Source organism: Suillus fuscotomentosus (assembly GCF_016647785.1).
Source record: "Suillus fuscotomentosus strain FC203 chromosome Unknown F5891scaffold_25, whole genome shotgun sequence".
Lineage (NCBI taxonomy): Eukaryota > Fungi > Basidiomycota > Agaricomycetes > Boletales > Suillaceae > Suillus > Suillus fuscotomentosus.
The window spans coordinates 88,605-104,947 of record NW_024539537.1 but is presented as its reverse complement, the minus strand read 5'-3'; the positions used below and the strand labels follow the sequence as shown (position 1 = coordinate 104,947).

Below are 16,343 nucleotides of genomic sequence, written 5' to 3'. Positions count from 1 at the left end.
CTGATTACAAACACCTACAATTTGGCCATTGGTTTCAAACGGCTCGTACGTGATTGGCTGGGAGAAACCCACTTACTCGCAAAACGACCGAGAATGCATCTCGGCGGAAAACACCCTCATGATTAACAGAATGAGAGCTATGTCACAAGTACGTATTGTACCTTGATTTCTAGTCGGACCAATAGATTCACCTTTGCCAAGTTGCCTGTGACCTTCTTGGCTCTATTGTGACCTTGCTGATCTTCCACGCTTTGCTACGTTACCTCAGGGTTTATGCTCGATTTAAGTCTCGAGTTGAGTTGCTAGGTCTTGCATTACTACTCAGTGTACATCGATACACTACTATGTCACCGACAGTGTGGAGAGGTAAAGTTGAATATTTCTACAGGCATTCTAGCCATTCAAACGATTTTCAGTCGTTTGCACTATCCTTCAGGTCTCGGGTGTTCTGATTACTATCCTGCGGCTCGGATATCGTGTATGGACACGCATGTTCTGGGTGGAGGACATGTGGGCTTTCGTAGCGCTTGTATGCGGGGTAGTGAGTGCAAGTTGTATTCGTGTTATATCGCAATGATGACGAACGTCGAAGACCTCATTAATTGCTGGATGGAAAATCTCCTATACTGGTAGGCAACGTGATTTCCCCACTGCTTGGTTAACACTTATCTTTACATAATAGATGGCGGCCACCACTCGGTAGCCATATGTTCCTGGGTGTACGGGTTGGCCTTTCCATCAGCTATCTGGTGCGCATCTTCCCGTGTTCATCGGTGTTACTCACTGAGCATATCATAAAACCAGGGCAGTCCGACAAAGTATTCTCTTTTCTGTGGCACGGATTTTCTGGTCTGCCAGGTCCTTGCGCTTACAGGTCATCGCAATAGCCCTCGTTTTTATGGTGCTGTATGGCGCTTTAGTGGCGCAGAGAGCTTTGCAATACGGCCACGATCTTGATCGGTACAATCGCCCCGACAAGAATGAGCGGAAACATGCGCATTTGACCCATCCCGTGACTATTTTTGAGTTGATAAGTAAATCATCTGGTCTGAACCACATCCTGACCACCGACGATAATATCAACAGCGGACTGCGTTTCTGATACAATCGTTGTAACATTCGCCTCGCATCTTCTATGGGGCATAAGGCTTCCCGCGAAGGAACGAATCGTGATACTGGCAGCACTGTCGACCAGTATCACTGTGATGATCTTCTCGATTTTCCGAGCTGTCTGCCAACTCAACCATTCCAGGAGAATCTGGAGAATCGCGACTGATCTTGAGGTATGAATTGCGCATCTTGTTAAGGTTGACTGCATACTAAAAATAATTAGCTCGCAGTTTCGCTCATTACATGCAACCTTCTGGTGGCTACAACCTATATCTATAGGGCTGTGACTCGTCGTAGACGTAGTGTCTCCGAATCAAAATCTGATTCGGACGTAGTGTTCTCCCAAAATAGCAGCCTTGACGGAAGAAGACAATTGACCACCATTGACCTAGCTGGTTACAGTGGGGATAGTCAGTCTGTGACTCAAGCAGAGCCATAGGATAGGGTTACTTGCATGCACTCCTGCTGGCAGGGCAGAGTTTAACGGCAATACGATATAATACATATCAGACAAGCAGTGACCTTCGGTTGTTCCTTTATTACAAAGGCAGACATTTGTACAATGTATTTGCACCAATTTCTCTTCGTTTCCTCTTGAAACTCGACGGCTTTTGACACGGGAACCAATGAGCAAAGGATCTGTTCTGAAATCGAGAACTGTGCGAGAGAGCGAAACCTTGGCAGCCTTTGAGAGTAGTCGCAAAGGCACCTGTTTGCATTTCACTGTCCAACAGGAGCAGTAAGGATGAGAATAAAACGTGATTCGTGGAATACAGTGGTTCTTGAGCAGTTGGATATCGACGAATCAACGATGTAGAGCTGTTATTCGTACTCGCGGTAGTTGCCAGCTAGTATTTATAATTTTATCGTTGAATTCGTCGCAAAATAGGTTTTGTGGAGAGAAGAAAGCACATTTGAGGCAAGCGCGAGCCCATTAGCCAGTATTGTGCGCCGGGAAAAGAAAAGCGAGAGCTTAGTCAATGTCTATTTCACAGCCACGATGAGAATAGGCAACGCACGATTGCCGTCACCAAGAGATTCTTTTGGTTCCTGTGAAGATATCATAGGCAAGGTGAGACGACAATGGGTAACAGGAGGACAGTGAATATTGTTTGCATATAGAGGTGTACCGTGAAGTCACGATCAGGTAGAACGATGTAACCGTTTTATTTCCAGTAGTTTTTGTTGTCGTATTGTCATGATACTAGATCCATTTTGGATAGGGACCGATTCATGAAGAGTATAGGTAGTCGCCATATAGCACTGGAACGAAAGAAAGAAAAAGGAGCAATGAGAAGTGGTAACAGCCTAACAGGATGCGAGCTTGCGTCAGTGTTGTACGGCGTAGATGGTATCTATGCATGGCTGATAGTGTCGTGAAACCAAATAGCAAAAGTCTGGGAGGGGACACAATTGACACCGAGCCGGCGGCTATTCGTGCTTATATATGTTAGACATACCTAATCAGACCACATAGATAGACTGATCAATCGATCATGTGATATTACGTCCGTACTGCCTGGACAAGCGTTGCAAGGCGCACACAGCTTGGATGAGAAATCACATGCATATTGCACACGGCGTACATTGCGGAAAAGTACTGATGCGCACATATACGACAAGGCATGTACACCTGTGATGAGATGCTACTGAGTAGGTATTTGGTAACATCCCGTATCCATTATGTCAAGATTGACACGGGTGGTCCGATTTGAGTCAAAGATGAGAACTTGAGTTGCAGTAAGAGGACGTAAAGGCTGTGCAAAGATGTAAGAGAAGATACACGCACTGCCTAGATTGTTAACATCAATCCCTGTAAGTCTGGAAGATGGGACATATACTAGCACTAGTCTCGTATCCCAAATCAAGACTGCACTGCTCAGCAGTACTGTGCTGCGCTGCCACGTACACCATCATGGTTACACGGGCGTGAGAACAATATTGCCTTTTCGGGTAGGGTTCTGGAATATTACACGCCACATACAATGGCCCACCGCCTGGTCGATGAGTATAACTTTGAAGTCGATTCCAAAGGTATCCTGCTCATTCAGAACAAAGCATAGTAAGGTGTTCGCACCAGTATCTACCTTGTGCATTCAAGGATTAAGGGAAAATACAAGGTAACGCACTCGGATCATAAGTGATGGATTTTATGATGGGAGAAAGAGGAAGAGAAACGTCCAAAGGAAATTACATCTGAGTCATAGTCGGAGTTTGAAATCGAAAGGTATATATAATAGCCTCGACCACGACCCTTCACGCAATTTTTCTCCCCGCCGAGATTTCCCACGAACTTAGAAGAACAAATTTTTGTTGTCTTTTCAATTGTCAAGAATGTCCTTCGCACTCCCCGCTCGCCAGGTTACCTTTGGCAGGTCTGCTGCGCCTTACCAGCAACCAAGTCAACCCTCTCAGCCCCAAGCTGCCCAACCTAATCATGGTCTAGCATTACCCGGCGCTGGTGCTTATAGTCTTCCTGCGCCATCGAATCTCGCGCTTCCGGGACCATCGCCACTGTCTCAATCACATACTCCTCCTCCTTCACAGTCACAGCCTGCAAATGCAACAACGGTAATTAGCAATGGCACAACATCAGTGGCTGTGGCAGGTCCTTCGACACCACCGGTCAATGCTGTTCCCGCCACTCCGGCCCCTCTCACACTTGAGCAACAACACATTACAGCTGTGGAGGGCATCGTGCCCACGCTGCAAAACATTGTTGCAACAGTTAACCTCGATTGTCGTCTTGACCTCAAGACCATTGCACTGCACGCCCGGAATGCAGAGTATAACCCCAAGGTTGGTACTACTGTTTGACTACCTGTCGTTGCACGCCAATGCGCTTTGCACGATAGCGTTTTGCAGCTGTTATCATGCGAATTCGTGATCCCAAGACAACGGCTCTTATCTTCGCCTCGGGCAAGATGGTCGTCACGGGTGCGAAGAGCGAAGACGATTCGAGGCTGGCGTCGCGCAAGTACGCACGTATCGTGCAAAAGCTTGGCTTTGACGCCAAGTTCGCTGAATTCAAGATTCAAAATATAGTCGGAAGTTGTGACGTGAAATTTCCCATCCGCTTGGAGGGTCTTGCGTATAGCCACGGACAGTTCAGCAGTTATGAGCCTGAGGTATGTAAGCGCAATGCGAGAATTTCATTTGCTTACGCGCTTTTAGTTGTTCCCTGGTCTCATCTATCGCATGCTCAAGCCGAAGGTCGTGTTATTGATCTTCGTGTCGGGAAAGATAGTGTTAACTGGTGCAAAGGTGAAGACCTTTGTTATATCTTCTCTCGTCAGTGATTCTTGGATTGTTCCAAGATGAGACCGACGTGTTGGTGGATCTGGTTCGAACCCTCCGCTGACACTTGTTGTTCTTCTCCTTTCCGCTAGGTCAGGGAAGAGATTTATACCGCGTTCAACACCATCTACACAGTGCTGTGCGAGTTCAGGAAACCCTGATGTTGTCTCCACTCGGGGCTTCATTATCTTCCTGCCTTTCATCACACTGCGGCTCGCACTGCACCGCTTGTCGATAGGGCCGCCCTGATTCTCGACGACTCTTTTCGATGACGGTAGTGGGCGAGGCCTATTATAAAAATATTTTTACATGAGGGTCGAAAGGCCGGGGAGCAGACGTAGTGCACGGATATTCCTCCTCCTCCCTCTTCACTGATAATCATTTTCGCCGCCTTTCTCCTCAATTTTAATAGCAAATGGAACATCCACGTCAAGGCAATTCATGTCTTGAACGCTTTATTCGTTTTAGTAGAACATATGTTACGATATGCGCGTAGTCTGGGTTACAATGTATTACTGCCCACTTATACCATCGTTGAGCTTGAGCACCCCTTTAAGAACTTCAACCGAGTTGATAACGCTTTTGCTGATTCGGCCATAGATATACAAGCAAACTACAGTACAAGTTGCAACTCATAAGTAAAGACACCAGCGCTAGCCATGCAGGAAAGTGTTCATAACAGAAAGTACATTAGGAAATCCTACGTCAATGTCAAAAAGGGCATTCAATACTCATATGGGTTCACGTCCGTTCTCTTCGAATCGCTTTCAAGGACATTTCAATTTTCACCGCCAACAAGTGGTGCACGCTCTTCGTCCAAAAGGATTGAGCCACTGGCACTCCTGTACCGCTTGTACGTGCCAAAAGTACCGACGAAAACCCAGAATGCAGATAGCAATGCAAACGCGAGTGCAGACCAGTGAATGAATCCCGAGCGGTGAACATTTTGATGAGCAAAGATCGCGAACATGGACCACGTTATCGCGAAGCTGGCAGGAAGGTCACCCTCGGGGCTGGAGAAAGCATATGTGGCCGCAGTCGCCTCGAGGAAGAACCTGTACGACATTAGAATCCTGATGTATCACGAGAAGAACCTTATTGACGTACAGAGCCAGGAATGCGAAAACCTTAGTCCAAACACCGGCTGGTTCATAAATCGCGTTGACGCCGAATGCTTGGAACGCAGTGATAACAACAAGAACGGTAGTCCACCCATGGTAAAGGGAGAAAGGCAAGTGGACCAATATTTCGTCGCCGATGTTAGCAGGTGCGTGGAACTTCTTCACCGTGTAGTAGATGTGCTAATATGAAAGATGTGATGCGCTGAATACCATAAAGGGAGCGAAGAGACTTACGGAGATAGCACTGCTTACGAACAAAGCAAAGACGAATGCGAATATATAGTGTTGGGATGCCCATAAATGTACGTATATCGCATTCAGGATGCCGAGGAGAGGGAAGCGCCACGAAATGCCATCGATTATTACTTTCTTGCCAGGGGCGGTGAACTGGTAGATGATAGTACCCAGAAGAAGCAAGTGGATGAGAGACCTGAGAGTACCATAAGTATTGGTTGTTAGGGCGGACAGTAAACAGCATACCAGATCAAAAAGGCCCATGGAGCAGGTGTTATGTATGTATCCCTGCCAGCGAAGTAGATATCATGAGGTGTCGCTACAGTGTAGACGTTGGAACCAAGGAAGAGGAAGTAAACGATGATGTTTGCAATCTAGTTGTTGAGACAGGTGAGTCCGACACGATCAGGCTAAATCTTGAGAGACCACAAGCCTTGAGCAAGATATCATCTGTCCAACTGCCTGACATGTTAATTCTCTGATACTCTTTGTGAATGTTGTGGTTTGCTTTACGAGGATGAAGTTACGGAGCAAGAGGGGTTTTGCTTATATACGCACTGTGACCCCGCGCAGTCTGACGACATGTCCTCGTCATGCAAGGTCATGCGCCACATTTCCATCAACATGTGCCACATCAACGCCATCGCGGACCTTTTCTTGGTAGCGCTTGGCACATTTTGTTTTCAGCTGGCGAACATAGTTGGAGCAGCTTGGTAAGTCTCAGTGCTCGATGTTCCAGTCAGGCTTATAAAGTTCAAACTAGCTTGCTTTCAGGTTATCTGAATACGTGAAAATTTGCTTTTGCGTACTGAAGGAATTTGCACTGCTTGCTACGCAGTTACGCCGCAATCATTGAATGATGGCCGCCCATAGTGAACTAACTAACTTCTGCTCTAGCTGTATAACCCCTACTGCTTAAATTCCTACCAAGAACTTGGTGTGCAGCGACGCACGACTGTTTCAGGAACATGCCACGAGATAGAACCACAGGTGTTGATGACATCCCGCAAAGTTATCTTCTATGACAGACAAGTCATCGGTCTCGGCCTTCAAATCATTCGTGAATTGTCATTATAATAACTGTCCTATACTTGGATCACTTCGCAGGGACGAAAAAGAATACCTCAAGATTCGACATACTGTCAGTGACACAGGGGAAAGTGGTGAGGTCAGTCACAACGCATCGAACACATCTAATACAGGTTTACTGGGAGTCATGTTCTTGTGGAGCGTTTATTGCGTTCATCGGGGCGATTGAATTTGGTATGGATCTGGAACACATTAACGTTTCGTCAACACAGTAGCAAATAAGCATTGCCTCGAGGCTTGCGGTCAAGGGTATGGCCTGCTATCATATTTAAACGACGTTGCTACTCGCTCTTCTCGTTCAACGCCTAGCCTTACTTCGCCCACACTGATCCTTAACTATTCCGAATTCGCCATGAGCAACAGCAATCAATTAACGGACTCGAGCCCAGATCACCAGGACACCACAGCAGTTAGTCGCGGAAGTTCGGTACGTCGCTCATGTCCATCACTTGTCCATCACACTCTCAAACAATGACTCTGATGTCCCATTCGTCCAGGTCCAACCGCCAAACAAAGTTCGTCGGTTTCTGAGGAAGGTCAAGGATGGTGTAACGAAGAAGATTCTTGTAAGTCGAGCAACCGAGTTGTATTGGGATCAGACTGAGATCATGCACAAGCGCTCGAACATGAAGAATTTGCGCAGCCGCGAGCCTGTTCTCCCGAATGTTGATCACAAAGGCGCCTTGTCAACTCCGAATATCAAGTCTGAGGTAAGTCACTTTTCAGTTTCTGCTTTCTCTCTCAACTTCTGACGGTCGCGTGGTTCAGAATGCTTCATCTGGTGTGAAACAAGGTGGTGATCCCCAATCGGCACTTCGAGACGCCAAAAAAGCTGTCAAAGGTATCAATCTACTTTCAGGGCCTGTAGAGTCTGGGGCATCCGCCGCCCAAAATGCATCGGGGGATCTCGAGGACGCATATAGTTTCCAGGACACATATCTTCAGCCCCTCAGGATATTCGACAATTTTATTGGGAAGCTCGCAGATGTATGGGCCCAATCCTGTTCGTTGGAACCCAACTAACTTCGTTCTGCAGGTACATCCATATGCAAAGATTGCACTGGGCATCTTGTCTTGTGCTTCAAAAGTATGTTTGGTTTCTCTCTCGTTTCCATTGCGCACTCAGGAGTCATCGGTGTAGATGGTCATCGCCCAATCGGATCGCGATCAAGCGGTCCATCATCTTGTCGACAAGTTGGATCAGGTTTTTGACTTCATGATCCAGGACGAGACGCTTGGTGAAATTTCATCAATGCGTGGTATTCTTGGACAGATCTCTCAGCAGACCCTTGAATGCGCCCGCTTCATCAGAGATTATTCAGAGACCAAGAGCTTCTGTGAGTCTCCAAGCTGTTGCACGTTCCATGCGCTCAGTCTCCTACCATTTTAACAGGGAGGAGACTGGGGAAAGACATTCTCACTGAAACAAACAATGAAATTCAACGGTACAGCGATGCGTTGGATGCGCTCATGCAAAACTTCCGGGACCGAGTTGCTCGGGACGTCGCTATTTACACCCACCGTGCAGGTGAGGATTGTGTCTGTTCCTAATGCAACAGCTATACATGTCTCTTCAGGCGAACTACTGGACCTCAGTAGTATAACTTATGCAGCGAACGCAGGGCTAGATACCAGAAAACAATGCCTCCAAGGGACGCGCACGGAAGTACTCTGCCAGATCACAGATTGGGTGAACAGCACCGGAGATGACGTTCCACGGGTCCTGTGGCTATCTGGCCCTGCAGGCAAGGGCAAATCAGCTATCGCCCACACGATTGCTAAATGGTTCAGCGATGTGGGAGGGCTTGGTTCTTGTTATTGCTTTGACCGAGATCGAGAAGCAGACCGTCGCCATGAGAAGATATTCTCTACCATCGCACGCGACCTGGCCGATCGTGATTGGGGGATGAGACGAGCCTTGGCAGATACAGTTCAGAATGCCAGTGCGCTCAAGACTACAGCTGACATCATCCAGCAATGGGAGAAGCTTCTGATGGAATCAATACAGAAGCTCTTAGATTCAACCGTGGGCCCTGTCGTGATCGTGATCGACGCGCTGGATGAGAACGGGCCAGCCAAGACACAATGCGACCTTCTTCGCATTCTTTCCGGTAAACTTCAGAACTCTGCCATTCCTCAAATCACACAGCTCCCAAAGAACTTTCGGTTTATCGTCACCTCTCGCCCGCTCCGGGACATTCAGAATGCGTTTGCGGGCGCTCAACACATCCGAAGGATTTCCATGGACGACATTCCACCAGAAGTCGCGGAACACTATATCCAAGCTTACGCGTCGAATAAGCTGCAAGGGCTTGCACATTTTGGGAGCACGGAGTTTACAGCCCTCGCCAAGAAAGCTGATGGTTTTTTCGAGTGGGCACGTCTTGCTTGCGAATCCATCGAAGCACCTCCCTTTGGTTCATCTTCCGTTCAGTTCTTCAATGTCACGGTGTCTCGCGATGGTGTCAAACGGGAGCACCTATTGTATGATATGTATGACTTAATTCTGAAGCAGATCATACCAAAGGATGAACACGCAGACCCCGAGTTTCGGCAAACACAGCTAGCAATGTTTCGTTCCGTGATGGGACAAATTCTTGGCACAGCCGAACCCCTCCCTTTGAATTCCCTGAATGCCATGCGAAGCCATTTTTCAGATGAAAGCAAGTGTTACGAAGTGAAGGACATTATAGAACACATGGGATCCCTCCTCAGCGGAACTATCAACTCATCCACCCCAATCCGACCCCTTCATGCATCCTTCCGCGATTTCCTGACAGACCAATTACACAGTAAAGAGTTCTTCGTTGACGTGCCGAAAACTCAACGAGACCTTGCTTTCGCATCACTTGGAGTGATGAAAGATGAGCTTTCCTTCAATATCTGTGATTTAAAATCATCCTATCTCCCCAACTCCAAAGATCCCGGTCTGCGAGAACAAGTTGAAAAGCGCGTCCCCCCACATCTAGCCTATGCCTGCCGATTCTGGCCTTCACACGTACAAGCCACTAAGTTTGATTCAGAACTCGGCACAGAAATAAAATCATTCTTCGACCATGAGCGACTGTTCTTCTGGCTCGAAGTACTCTGCCTCATCAATGCGCTCAGTGGCGCAGTCCCCGCCCTTCCGCTCATTGCCAAGTGGTTGAAGGTGAGCATACGGTTATTGAGCGTCAGGTAACATGCTTGCTAATGCGCAATCGCAATGACAGGGTCGTACCGGATACGAAAATGCCTCGTCTGCTGCAATGGACGTACAGAGATTCATTCAAGTCTTCACCGGCATCATCTTGCACAGCACACCTCATCTCTATGTATCAGCCTTGCCATTCTCTCCCTTCAACTCTGCACTATCCAGAACGTTTTCTGCACAGTTTCCGAACTCTCTTCGTGTACCATCTGGACGTGATATCAACTGGACAGCCATTCAGACTGTGATCAGCGGACACACTGATTATGTTAACTCAGTCTCGTTCTCGCCGGATGGGACTCGCATTGCGACTGGATCGGATGATTGCACTGTGTGGTTGTGGGACGCAGCAACGGGGCAGCCAGTAGGCAAGTCCTTGCTGGGGCACACCAGGCCAGTTACCTCAATTTCATTCTCGCCGGATGGGACGCGCATTGTGTCTGGCTCGAAAGATAAGACTGTCCGGTTGTGGGATGTAGCAACGCGGCAGGCCATTGGTAAACCCTTGTTGGGGCATACCGATAAGGTTAACTCAGTCTCATTCTCGCCGGACGGAATTCGCATCGTGACAGGTTCGGACGACAAGACTCTCCGGTTATGGGATGCAGCAACGCGGCAGCCGGTTGGTGAGCCCTTGGAAGGGCACACTGGATCAGTCAATTCAGTCTCATTTTCTTCGGATGGAACACACATCGTTTCTGGTTCGGACGGTCAGACTGTCCGGCTGTGGGATGCAGGAACGGGGAAGCCTGTCAGTGAGCCCTTGCTGGGGCACACTGGTTCGGTTGTGTCAGTCTCGTTCTCTCCAGATGGGACACGCATCGTCTCTGGTTCAGCCGATAAGACCGTCCGGTTGTGGGATGTGGCGACAGTGAAGCCTGTCGGTGAGCCCATGAAGGGGCACACTGGTTGGGTGAGGTCAGTTTCACTTTCGCCAGATGGAAGTTGCATCGTGACAGGTTCGGACGATCGTACTGTCCGGTTGTGGGATCCAGCAACAGGGAAGCCAGCGGGTAAGCCCTTACTGGGGCATACTCATCATGTCTATTCAGTCTCAGTCTCTCTGGACGGGACTCGCATCGCGACTGGTTCTTGGGATAAAACTGTCCGACTGTGGGACGCATCTACAGGGAAGCCAGCTGGTGAGCCCTTGCGAGGGCACGCCAATTCCAATTTTATTGCCTCAGTCTCGCTATCGCCAGATGGGACCCGCTTCGCCACTGGTTCAAAGGATGGCACTGTCCGGCTGTTGGATGCAGTGACAGGTCGTCCAGTCAGTGAGCCTTTATTGGGGCACACTGGTTGTGTCCGTCCAGTCTCGTTCTCTCTGGATGGGACCCGCATTGCGACTGGTTCTGCAGATAAGACTGTCCGGCTGTGGGACGCAGGGACGGGACAGTTAGTGGGTGAGCCTTTCCGCAGGCACACTGGTCAGGTTAACTCAGTCTCATTCTCTCCGGACGGAACTCGCATCGTTTCTGGTTCGGACGATAAGACAGTCCGGCTGCGGGATGTAGGAACGGGGAAGCATGTTGGTGAGCCCTTGGAGGGGCACATTGATTGGGTTTGGTCAGTCTCGTTCTCACTGGATGGAACTCGCATCGCGACTGGTTCTAAGGATAAGACTGTCTGGCTGTGGGACGCAGGGATGGAGCAGTTAGTGGGTGAGCCTTTCCATGGGCACACTGGTCGGGTTACCTCAGTCTTGTTCTCTCCGGACGGAACTCGCATCGTTTCTGGTTCGCACGATAAGACAGTCCAACTGTGGGATGCAGTAACGGGGAATTCTGTCGGAGAGCTCTTGGAGAAGCACACTAGGCTAGCAGGGTGAGGTCGGTCTTCTTCTCACCAGATGGGACTCGCATCGTGTCTGGCTTGACCGATAACACTATCCGGCTGTGGGATCTAGTATCAAGGCAGCCAGTCGGTGAGCCCTTGTGGGGGCACACCGATGTAGTTACCTCAGTCTCATTCTCGCGGGATGGGACTCGCATCACCTCCTGTTCGTGGGATGGAACTGTCCGGGTGTGGTATGCAGCGATTGGGAAGTCATTGCAGGACCATGCCGAAGAAGACTGTTCGCCGTCATCCTCACACAGCAGCTGCATCCCGCATCCAACACCGGCCGTCCCCACACCCAACACTGCAAACGATTACTTCATTTCCTACTCATCCGACCCAATTCATGCACTGCGCAACACTGCTGAGCTACTCGCGGGCATTTCCTATGACGACCACACATTTGTACTAGGAAAAGATGGATGGGCGATGGGACCGAATCGTCTTCTCTTATTCTGGGTACCACCCGCCTCTCGAAAACCTTTCTATAATCCTCGGACTGCATTAGTGATGCCCAGAGGTGGTGTTGAGCTTGACTTGAGTTGCATGGCACATGGGACACGCTGGCAGCACTGCCGCAAGAAGTGAGTCTCCAGTGTTTTCTGTCCCTCGCAGTCAATCAATTCGATTCTTGTAGCTCTTAACTGCAACGGTCTCGTTCCTGTAAATTGATTTGTGGAGATATTTGTCGAGTACGATATGGAGTGTACAGTCAATTCGTTGTCTATTATATACGTAGTATTGCATTCAAGTTTGGGGTAGTTTGAGCGAACGACGTGACAGATTTTTGGGAGCATCATGTAGCTATCTTCGGGGGACGAATGAAGTTGTCTGAGATGCAGTCGAGCGAAATCAATAGACAAGAGCGTGTTCAACTTAGAAGGCGCCTCCCTATGTGAACTGAAGAAACTGATGATTGCGGCGGCGGCGGTTGAAGTAGCTGGAGTCGTCTGGCTTCGATTGCCCTCAACACAGTTTAAGTGTTGAGAGGACTAGGTCGATGGAAGGGAGCGCGGTTCATTGCGTACAGTACAACATGTGTCTAGTAACAATGAACTAGTACCATCAGAATGATGGGTACAAGGATATCGAGACTTAAGGCGCCATGGCTTTGTGATCTGCTGCTCACTGGGCTCCTGCAAGCAGTCCAACCCCCTGGCAAAAACATTGTACTGTTGTGGCATGTCTTTCTAGTGATCGAATTGGGCGGCTGCATGCTGCGGCTGGGGCATGACAACAGGCAGAGATATGTCGGAGTGCGCAGGGAAGCCAGTGTGTGTGGCCGCGGATGAAGCCTGAGAGTTGTTGTACTCTGCCGACATCCAGGCGGAGGGGTCATTCGGATTGAAGTCCGTGGCATTGATGTCTATTGACAGATCGTGAAGTGGGAGGAGGGGAATACCAACGCCCAGATAAGCATGCGGAGAGAAAGTCATCTCATTGAAGCTCTGAATTGTTGTGTCAGCGTCGATCCGGAAGACGAAAAATAGATGGTAATAAGTATAAGGCTGCGTGGTTTGGCTAGAAAAGTTTGAGTTGAAGAACGACGGCTCAAACAAGCCTGTGTGTACCGCTGGAAAAAGGAGACTTGTCGTGCTGCCAGGATGCAGGTGAGGCGATGCCCCGATAACGGAGGATAGTTGGTTGGGCACTCGAAGCTTTGCGTTGACCCGGGATGTAGCGAGCAAAGCGAGAGAATTTTCCGACAGGAGACTCAGAAGCGACCCTGCGAAGAACGGTGGCGTTGAGATGGTAATGCCCGCAGCACCGAACTGCGAATCCGAAAGGGACACAGAAGAGGGTCGCCTTAGGAAGATAGGCAGGTGCAGAGGCATGTACCTTAGCAGCGACGAGCTGGTCGCCCTTCAGGAAAACACTCAAGGTACGTGCCTTGTACTCAGTTCTGGTGTACTGAGCCTTAGCTTAATCCCTAACTGGTGAAAATCGAATGGAGATTGATGGATTTGTATATATGTAAGTTTGGGGTAGTCAGTAGAATGTTTTAGATCAATATGTATCGTTCTCACGATATATCAGAAGGTTAGCACCTTGGGGGCGTTTCGGAGCTCGTCTCCGAAATATCAATCTTATAAGTTTTAACTGAGAAAAATTGAAAAATGAGTCCAATGCTGGCTACATACGTCTCGCGAGCGACGCTCGTCCCAGTACTTTTCAAACCCCGTGTGACCGTCTTGCTCAGAGGAAGATGGTCCAGTACCGTCGCGCAGTCGAAGGTGTGGGAATCTCCCGATGAGGCAGTCAAAGATGTAAAATCAGGAGATGTCCTTCTATGTGGTGGTGAGTATTGAACCTTTATTCTTATACCGAACGTAATATACCGTCGACATTCAGGTTTTGGTTTGGCTGGTGTGCCAGGTGAGTCTTGATACAGGGTGAATCGCAAGCGGTATAACTAAGCTAGGATACAACAAGACACGCTTCTTGCCGCCTTAGCCAAGCGCAAGGACGTTACAAAGCTAACAGGAGTTTCCAATAATGCTGGCGCAGGCGACTCTGGACTTGGTTTGTTTCCACAACTATCCATGATCCGTGAAAACTCATGAATATCCATAGGAAAGTTATTTAACACCAAGCAGATTGATAAGGTCGTCGCTTCATACCCTGGAGGGTGAGTGACTCACCTTGTGGGGGCCAGCGCGAGATAAATTATCTATCTTTCCAGAAACAAGGCCTTCGAGGCTTTATATCTCAAGGGCGAGGTATCTTTGGAGCTATGCCCCCAAGGTACACTCGTTGAACGTCTCCGTGCCCATGCCGCTGGTATCCCAGCCTTCTTCACCCCTACGGGAGCATCAACCGCAGTAGAAGATGGTTCGATCCCAACACGATACAACGAAGGAGGATTTGCCAACGGCGTCAAGATACCAGGTATTAAGAAAGAATCACGGGAATTCGGAGGTCGCAAGTATATCATGGAACCGGCTATTGCTGGTGATGTCGCTTTTATTCGTGCATGGAAAGTGGATGAGGTTGGCAACTGTGTTTTCCGGTGAGGAGGCCATTTTCGGTTCGTTTACCTTAGCGCTAAATGTGCTGGCTTGTGTAGGTATACCCAGCAGAATTTTAGCACGGTCATGGCGAAGAACGCAAAACTCACGATAGTGGAGGTGAGTACGTCACAGTATATCTGTGAGGAAGTTGATGCATTCTTTGTAGGCAGACCAAATCGTGCCTACTGGTTCTCTTTCACCAAACGCCATCCACGTCCCTGGCATCTATGTCGACCGGGTTGTTCGATCCACCGCACCAAAGCAAATAGAGCACATCAAGCTTGCGCCAAGCCCATCATCTTCTGGTGAACAGTCCACTCTGAGTGCTGAAAAAGAATTCGCACAGAAGATGCGTCATCGTACTGCAAAGCGCGCCGCCAAAGAGCTCAAGGATGGATTCTACGTAAACCTCGGTATTGGCATACCTACTCTCATTCCCGCGTACCTCGAACCCGGTGTGCGTGTTTGGCTGCAAAGCGAGAATGGCATTCTCGGCATGGGGCCATATCCTACGGCGGAGCAAGTGGATCCGTAAGTTGTGTCGCCAGGCAGTGTTTCCTCATACTAAGCATCTTTTTGTAGGGATCTCATCAATGCAGGCAAGGAGACTGTGACCTTGCTGCCGGGTGCCTCGGTTTTCGGTATGTTTCTCGCTCGATTCACCTTTAATTGCTAACGCCATAGGGCAGATTCAAGTGAATCATTCGCTATGATCCGTGGTGGTCACGTCGATCTCTCCATTCTCGGTGTGAGTATTGTATTTTTGTCGACTTTCTGGCTCATCCCGCACTCTTCCGGTTCATCTCATAGGCTATGCAAGTCTCACAAGGAGGCGACATCGCTAATTTCATGATTCCCGGAAAACTGGTCAAAGGTTTGTGATTTAGACATGTTTCGTCAGTCTTCTGCATTCTCACCGCCGATCACATTCTTAGGTATCGGAGGAGCTATGGACCTGGTATCTAACCCAGACCAAACGAAGGTTATAGTTGTGATGGAGCACTGTGCAAAGGACGGCAGTCCTAAGATTTTGAAGGAATGCACTCTTCCGCTCACGGGCGCCCGTACTGTCAGCCAAATCATTACGGAGTTGGCCGTTTTCGACGTCGACAGGAAGAACGGTCACCTCGAGCTTGTTGAGCTCCAGGAAGGCGTAACGCTTGAAGAAGTCAGGGCGAAGACCGGCTGCGATTTCAAGGTACGGGGCAACCTGAGCAAGCTTTGATCGCTCTCAGGTTTCGAGGTTATTAATTTATTATCATCGATCAAACATTGTTACCATCGTTTCCTTACGAAAATTGGTTGTTGCAGCATGTGTATTGTTCCTGTACCACTTAAGGACTTCAATGGGCGAGTTCAATTAGCTGTTTCCCAGCTTGAGCAAAAAGGGGTGCACTACAGCTGACAGCCGCCTCAGACCTTAAATGCCTAATTCGGTTGTCCGGCAACTAT

General features: G+C 48.9%; 6 protein-coding genes across 6 annotated transcripts; 4 read left to right on the top strand and 2 right to left on the bottom strand.

The window, feature by feature from the left end:
• The first annotated feature begins 799 nt into the window (after positions 1 to 799).
• F5891DRAFT_285064 (uncharacterized protein) lies at positions 800 to 1,599 on the top strand. The gene is made up of 3 exons (XM_041371200.1): positions 800 to 1,034; positions 1,087 to 1,283; positions 1,334 to 1,599. The coding sequence occupies exons 1-3, from the start codon at positions 899 to 901 to the stop codon at positions 1,547 to 1,549; spliced, it is 549 nt and encodes a 182-aa protein (XP_041226299.1). The 5' UTR covers positions 800 to 898; the 3' UTR covers positions 1,550 to 1,599.
• A 1,783-nt stretch (positions 1,600 to 3,382) lies between these two features.
• Positions 3,383 to 4,962, top strand: F5891DRAFT_1031547 (TBP-domain-containing protein). The gene is made up of 4 exons (XM_041361619.1): positions 3,383 to 3,909; positions 3,966 to 4,238; positions 4,285 to 4,374; positions 4,500 to 4,962. Exons 1-4 carry the CDS (start codon positions 3,445 to 3,447, stop codon positions 4,566 to 4,568), a joined length of 897 nt encoding a protein of 298 aa, XP_041226298.1. The 5' UTR covers positions 3,383 to 3,444; the 3' UTR covers positions 4,569 to 4,962.
• On the bottom strand, positions 4,963 to 6,353 carry F5891DRAFT_1031542 (uncharacterized protein). The gene is made up of 5 exons (XM_041361618.1): positions 6,196 to 6,353; positions 6,009 to 6,136; positions 5,763 to 5,958; positions 5,515 to 5,708; positions 4,963 to 5,462 (listed from the first exon to the last, which is right to left on the bottom strand). The coding sequence occupies exons 1-5, from the start codon at positions 6,229 to 6,231 to the stop codon at positions 5,186 to 5,188; spliced, it is 831 nt and encodes a 276-aa protein (XP_041226297.1). The 5' UTR covers positions 6,232 to 6,353; the 3' UTR covers positions 4,963 to 5,185.
• Positions 6,354 to 11,892: 5,539 nt separating this feature from the next.
• F5891DRAFT_284769 (WD40-repeat-containing domain protein) lies at positions 11,893 to 12,849 on the top strand (the record flags this gene model as incomplete). Its single annotated transcript, XM_041371198.1, has 2 exons — positions 11,893 to 12,464; positions 12,518 to 12,849. Coding segments are annotated over 2 exons (579 nt in total), but the record flags the coding sequence as incomplete, so codon positions are not given.
• On the bottom strand, positions 12,850 to 13,801 carry F5891DRAFT_284770 (uncharacterized protein). Its single transcript, XM_041371199.1, has one exon. The coding sequence runs from the start codon at positions 13,713 to 13,715 to the stop codon at positions 13,071 to 13,073; it is 645 nt and encodes a 214-aa protein (XP_041226295.1). The 5' UTR covers positions 13,716 to 13,801; the 3' UTR covers positions 12,850 to 13,070.
• A 205-nt stretch (positions 13,802 to 14,006) lies between these two features.
• F5891DRAFT_1145222 (3-oxoacid CoA-transferase) lies at positions 14,007 to 16,304 on the top strand (the record flags this gene model as incomplete). Its single annotated transcript, XM_041364997.1, has 11 exons — positions 14,007 to 14,178; positions 14,233 to 14,256; positions 14,314 to 14,403; positions 14,455 to 14,509; positions 14,564 to 14,890; positions 14,948 to 15,008; positions 15,058 to 15,422; positions 15,474 to 15,532; positions 15,581 to 15,639; positions 15,702 to 15,765; positions 15,827 to 16,304. 11 exons carry the CDS (start codon positions 14,007 to 14,009, stop codon positions 16,114 to 16,116), a joined length of 1,566 nt encoding a protein of 521 aa, XP_041226294.1. The 3' UTR covers positions 16,117 to 16,304.
• Between the last annotated feature and the right edge of the window lie 39 nt (positions 16,305 to 16,343).